General features: G+C 44.6%; 1 protein-coding gene across 1 annotated transcript in view; it reads left to right on the forward strand.

The window, feature by feature from the left end:
- Window positions 1-5094: 5094 nt before the first annotated feature.
- The window catches only part of CCDC109B (coiled-coil domain containing 109B), a 53827-nt gene continuing 52921 nt past the window's right edge, over window positions 5095-6000 (forward strand). Inside the window, exons 1-3 of the mRNA XM_010561057.1 lie at window positions 5095-5183; window positions 5511-5600; window positions 5672-5945. Of these exons, the coding sequence (XP_010559359.1) occupies window positions 5095-5183; window positions 5511-5600; window positions 5672-5945 (453 nt within the window). The remainder of the gene's footprint in view (window positions 5184-5510; window positions 5601-5671; window positions 5946-6000) is intronic.

Here is a 6000-nt window from a genome sequence, read left to right on the forward strand (position 1 = left end):
AACAAAGAATATTGCCACAAAACCCTTGCACAAACATGCTCTGCAGAACAGGTGAATGGATATAATTTCCTGGGAAGGGAGTGGGGTTGGAATGGATGCTCACGTCCCTGAATATTTGCATAAAACGGGGTGTCAGAATTTTTAGAGTTAATATGGTTGTGACTCGGCAGAGTTTGTGCTCAACTCTGGTGTTCATTTGTAATGACTCATGTGAAATGACTTAAGAGAAACAAACAAAAAGAGCCTGCGTTTCTAGGTGTGCATGGATTCCTCTGGTATAATTAACGTTTATGCTTGCTTGAGGAGTCATTTGGTACTGCTGTTTGCAGTTTGGGGGCTGTAAAGTATTTATTTCCACTCCTTCACCTTGATTACATTGTCTTTTCCGTATATTTGAGTGAAGTGTGTCGAGCTGTGCATAGCTATTACTTACTCTCAGTTGCTAGCACTGAGTACTTACGCAGAGGTGGTCGGATGTCCTCAGTGAAACGAGGATGGTACTGTGCTGTTTAGTCCTTGCTTCCTATCCCACGCTGACGACATTAAATTTAAATGTTCTCACATTTTAAGCCGTGAGTCATTCAGAGGTGTAGTGTAGGTTGTTAAGACTGCCTGAGTGAGGAAAACTACTTAAATATAGTGTTTCTAAGCTCTTTTTAATACTGCAGGTGCCAAGCTGAAGACTTGAGCTCCATCCTGGTGGCAGGCTGATGCAAAAGGAGCCAGAGCCCGAGTCTGGCTGCAGCTCTGCCTGATGCGGGTGGCGTGTCAAGGCAAGAGGCAACAGCTGAACTTTTTCATGGTGCTACTGCTCTCTGATGACAGATTGTCCTGCCTCAAGCAGGAGCTGGGCCTGGAATGGCTCCAGAATTAGGAAACCCTAAGCGGGAGATCTCCGCCCATATTCTTCCAGTGTGTTGGTTGTGTATTTCTCCCTGGAGCTATGGCTCCAGTGGCAGCTTAGACTGATTTCCCTGCGCAGTGGTGCTGAAAGGGGAATCCCTGCCCTGTCCCCACACGCTCCCACCGCCTCCCTCGTGTCAGCGGCAGCGGTCCTGCGGCTGCTTGTCCTGAGGCACGGGTGTTCACAACTGGGCAGCCAAGTAAACTCTTGGCAAAGATTCGAAGTACGCTTACGGCATTCATGTCACCCTATACAAATTTATCTTACTGTTTCGGCTGGCTGCTCCTGCAAGGTCCCGAGCGCTCAGCACCTTGAGGGATGGGGAATCTAAACTTCATTTTATCCCCCAGGAAATATGTTAGTGATGGGGACCTGGAAGCTAGCAGGACTCTTCTCTTTGGGACCCTGCGCTCCCCCGGGGTTGTAAGGAAAGCTTTTGGTGTTGGCACCTGCTGCACAAAGGCTTAATGGGCTGCTAAAATTGTACTGGGAATGTGAAATTAAAAGCTGATGTGCTGCTTCCATAACTATAACAAACTTAATGTTGAACTTGTGACTTTTAATTAATGTACTCAAACAACAGTCTTTGCCACAGATGGTATTCTAAGTGAATTCCTGGTGAGTTAGCCTGTGTTACCAGGCTGGGGTCAATTTAAATGCAAGCTGCAGCCTTCCCGTCTTGCACCAGTTTTTCTTCATCTGATGCTTTTTTGGAGATAAGCACTGAACCATATCCTGTGCACTGATTTCCTGCCCAATTCAAGCCATGTTTGTGTGTGCAATCCTGACCTGAATAATGCCTTACTGCTTAGCTGTGATAGTTTTTTGAGACTTTTGTGCCTATTGGGTGATCCTATGTGTCATTCCTGCATGAAGTTCCTAAATGCGATAATTATTTTGGTAAGAATTTGTGCTTATAGTGCATCAAAGATAAATTTACAAGCAAGAGAAAGCATACAAGAAAGTCTAAGCAAACGAGATACAGAAGAGGGAGGAAGAAATGATGATTGTGGATGATGCAACCTCCCTATAATCGCAACTCAGGTCTCTGCTCTACTGACTTAATGCTCCAGTGCAATTTAGCCTGGCAACTCTGTAATAAGAGTGTAATTTATGATCCTCCGCCTAGTCTAAGCACTTCTCATTCCTTGAGTAAGAATTTATCTCTGTAATTGGAGTCCAGGTCTTTTCCCATGTGGCATCACACTTTCCAGCAGTTTATTTAAAAAATCTTATGGACATGATCCATTGCTGTATAGAAAATTCAGAGCTCTTGTTTGTGTTCTATGCAAGTCGGTGATAGGTCTCATCTCACTCTTCTTCTATGCTAGAGCAGGAGGATTCGTATAGCAGAGCTAACATTTTGCAATGAGCTCTTCTGTACTTGGAGGAGAGATTTTTGCTCTCTGTGCGCGGGGAGAGAACATCATTTTCCCTGGTGAAAAAGTTTGTCTTTACATTGAATGGCCACAGCGCCGTTACCATGTCCAGAAGGAGCAGAAGAACTTTATGTGCTCCCCTCTTCATGAAAACATAGGAATTTGGGTTTCATCCTTGTAAGTTTGGGGAAGATTCAGGCTTTTTACTAATGACTCGTAATGGCCTTACCTGGAATTCTGCATGCAGAGCTCAAGACCTTAGCTCATATTTGCTGCTGAAGAGGAGAGATTTTGCAGCAGCCTCTCGTCACCAGATGCAAGATAAATCTCTCAGTAGAGATATGGTTTTTGGAAGATGTATCACATAATTTTATTCCATTCCATTATATTTTCTGTTTTGAACTGTAGCATGCAATAGTTAAAAGAAAAACCTCTAGCTGTTGGTTTTCAAGTAAGATACATTGGAAAGTTTTGTTCCAGGGGGCTGCTGGAAGTGGGAGGAGGAAATCCTGCTTACTGAAGGAGAGCAGCATAGAAGTGCCTTAGGAGGAGAGCTTCAAGCTATCTGCTGTGGATTTGGTATCATTGTACAGATGGGGACTTTTGAGTTTTGTCATCAGGTTTTTTCTGCTCTCTCTCCCTTACCCTCCAGTTCTGGAATGGTACCCATGAACAAACAAGGAAGCATTAAAAGAACTGTGAAGAAGGAAAACAAGACAGAGGATGAGGAAAATGGCTCTGGCTTCCCTGTAATCACGACTGAAGTTGCATCTAAGCATATTTGTTTCCTTGAGTGATGCGAACATCATCCTGTCATTGGGGTCCTGCTTCATTTTATTATGGGACTCCTATAGCTGGCTAATGAAGATGATTACCCTGTAATTAGGCTGTGTGCCTTCCCCCTCTGAACGTATTTGGAATATGATGCACGGCACCTTCAGTCACGTTCCTCCCTGTGGTGAAGGTAGAGATCTCTGCTCTTGCAGTTTTGTGCCTCTGACAGTCCAGTTGGTGAGACATGTCTGGAGTTAGGGTGCTCTTCTAGAGCTTGATATTTTGCCCAGGGAAAAACCTTTTAATTCAGAAGATAATCTGTGTCCTTCTGTCCTGCCTTAAAGTTGGTTTTGTTTTTTTTACCTTGACAAAGATTTGAAACAAATGCCCTGAGATGTATGAGACAGACCCTTTGCCACTTGGAAACACTGTGGCCAGGGTCTGTCTTATTTCCCCTTAGTTTCACGCTTCCCTAGAACTCCATCTGGTTTTATTTTAGGAAATAGTTTCCTCTTTAAAAAATGTCCCTGAGAATATGACTTGAAACGCAAGTCTCAAGCTTGTAATAATCTGTTTCCCTAACCATTTTCACACTGGAACGGAGGCCAGTCACGTATGTATAACATGAAGAGAAGAACCCTGATGCTGTGCATGCATAAATCACTTTCCTTGAAGTGCCATTTCCTATGGGCAGAGCACATAGATACCAGAAAGGAAGAGATTAATTTGCATCTCACAGAAGAAGAAAGCTCATTCAAAGCTAGTTTCAAGTTAACATAATCTAACTCCTTGTTACCAACTACATTGTAAGCACAGGGGGGAGAAAATAGGCAAAAGTTTGGGAACTAGCAAGTCATCCTGAAAGCTGTCCACCTTGAACAGCCTTGAGGTCCAGACCTTGTTTTAGTGGTTGCACTCAAGAAACTTTGCTATTCATTCCATTTTATAGCTATTTTAATGGTATTTGTGATGTTTCACAGGATTTTTTTTGTATTTACTGTATTCAATGGGTATGAACAGATAAATACAATGACAGTTTTATGTAGACTTTCCTTTGTCAAGTGTTAATTATGTATGATGTTAGTTTACAAGTGAAGTATGTTATAGGCACATTTTGAGGTATGATCTGAAAAAAAATAACAGTGAACAGTGAGTACTTACAGGGGAAATTGTAAGACACAAAACATGTTGCGTAGCCAACAAAGCAGGAGTTGCCTCATGAGGCAATCAGAGAGGTGTGAAAGGTAAATAAATGTAGGGTAGGTTTTGCAAAGAGTCAAAGTCATCTTCTTAAACTTGGCAGTGATGCAACACCCAACTAGGAAAATGTTTTCTTGTTTCTCCTGGCCTGTAGTTAAAAACATGAGTCTTGATTCCCATTCCCCTGCAGAAGCTAACATCCACAAGTTGCTGTGAGTGGCAGTGCTTCTTTGCTCCTTATTGACCTTTTAAAATAAAGTACAGAAAATAAGCGTAGCGCTGAACAATGACCAAAACTTAAACGATCTCTTTTCTAGTCCTGACACTGATTTTTCCTCCCCAAAGATCATTTTGATAAAACCATCACTATGTGGTAGGAGTATAAAAAAAAGCCAGTTATCATTACCTACTTACTCCTGCTTGATGAAACCATAAATATTCCGTATTGAATTAATGTACTTAAGTCTTTAATCCTTTATTTCACCCTCAGCAACGTTGTGGATGTCAATATAATTTACTTAATAAGGTACATAAGTCCAGAAGTTAACTCTTACTTTGGCTAAAGGAAAATTACTCCAATAAAATTTGGGGAAATTTTTCCATGATAAATATTAATTGTGATTGTATCACAAGTTACCACCTTTAGGAGTGACTGCCTGTTAACAGTGCAACTTCTTTTCTTCTGCTGTTCCCTGGGACCGTACTCGCTTTAATAGATTGCAGTGACCCTGAAATGGGAATTAATGGCTCCGTGGTCTTAGCTGCATAAGGCTTCTCTTCCAGAGCTCCGAAGAGGGACACAAGTGGGGTCTTACTTAGTCCCTAGAGCCATCAAGCATGCAATCAGTTGTGGAGTTTTTCCATGACAGTGACACTTTCTCAGATCTGCAACAGCCCAGCTTCCAAGATCCTTTTGTCATCATCAGGTAAAGTTGGTTTTGTTTTGTGCAGCATCGCTTTGGAGGCATGTCATAAAGAGCGGAGAAAGAAGAGGAACACAGCTCTTCCCTGTACTGTTTCCCTGGTGTAATGCCACGGGTCTGATGCGCTTCGGTGGTTTGTACCGAACAGGGACACCTGTGTTTGTGGGCACGGAGATTCTGCGGTGTAAGGTGCTATCGAACAAATGACTGACTAGAAAAGGCTTAAGCCTTGCTAATTGCTCCACTGCTATAAACAGAACTTTCTTGTAAAAAAACGAACTCCAAGAGTGTTTTTCTTTTGTGCTTTGCTGTTCATTTCTGCGCTACCAGAATATGTTTAATCCACGGAAACACGGGGGTAGCGATAGTCCTGCTCCTCAAAAAAGGCAATGCTCGGCTACGGCAAAGGCCGGCGTTCGGGTAAGACAGAAAGTTAGGATTGCCTTTCTCTCACTTATAAATACAGTTACTGAACTCCGTTTTCAGCGAAGGGCGGTGGGTTGCGGCCGGCTGGGCCAGGCCGAGGGCCCCGCGGAGCCGCCCCCTCGCCTCCCACTCACCCTTCGCTGCCGCGACAGCGGCTCCCAGCCGGGCACCGAGCGGACGGGCCGAGACCCCCGCGCACCCGCTGCCGCCTCCGGGGATCGCCCCGTCAAGCGGGACGGGGGGAGCGGCGCGGCGCAGCCCAGCCCAGCCCAGCCCCTCGGCGGCGGCTGGCGGGAAGGGGAAGAGGAAAAACAGACAAAACCACGCCGGCCGCCGGAGGCGACGCCCTCCGCCTGGGCTCCCCCCCCCCGGGGGGGCCAGCCAGCGCCGCCCG

This window comes from Haliaeetus leucocephalus, unplaced genomic scaffold, assembly GCF_000737465.1.
Source record: "Haliaeetus leucocephalus isolate CR32 unplaced genomic scaffold, Haliaeetus_leucocephalus-4.0 Scaffold140, whole genome shotgun sequence".
Classification (NCBI taxonomy): Eukaryota; Metazoa; Chordata; class Aves; order Accipitriformes; family Accipitridae; genus Haliaeetus; species Haliaeetus leucocephalus.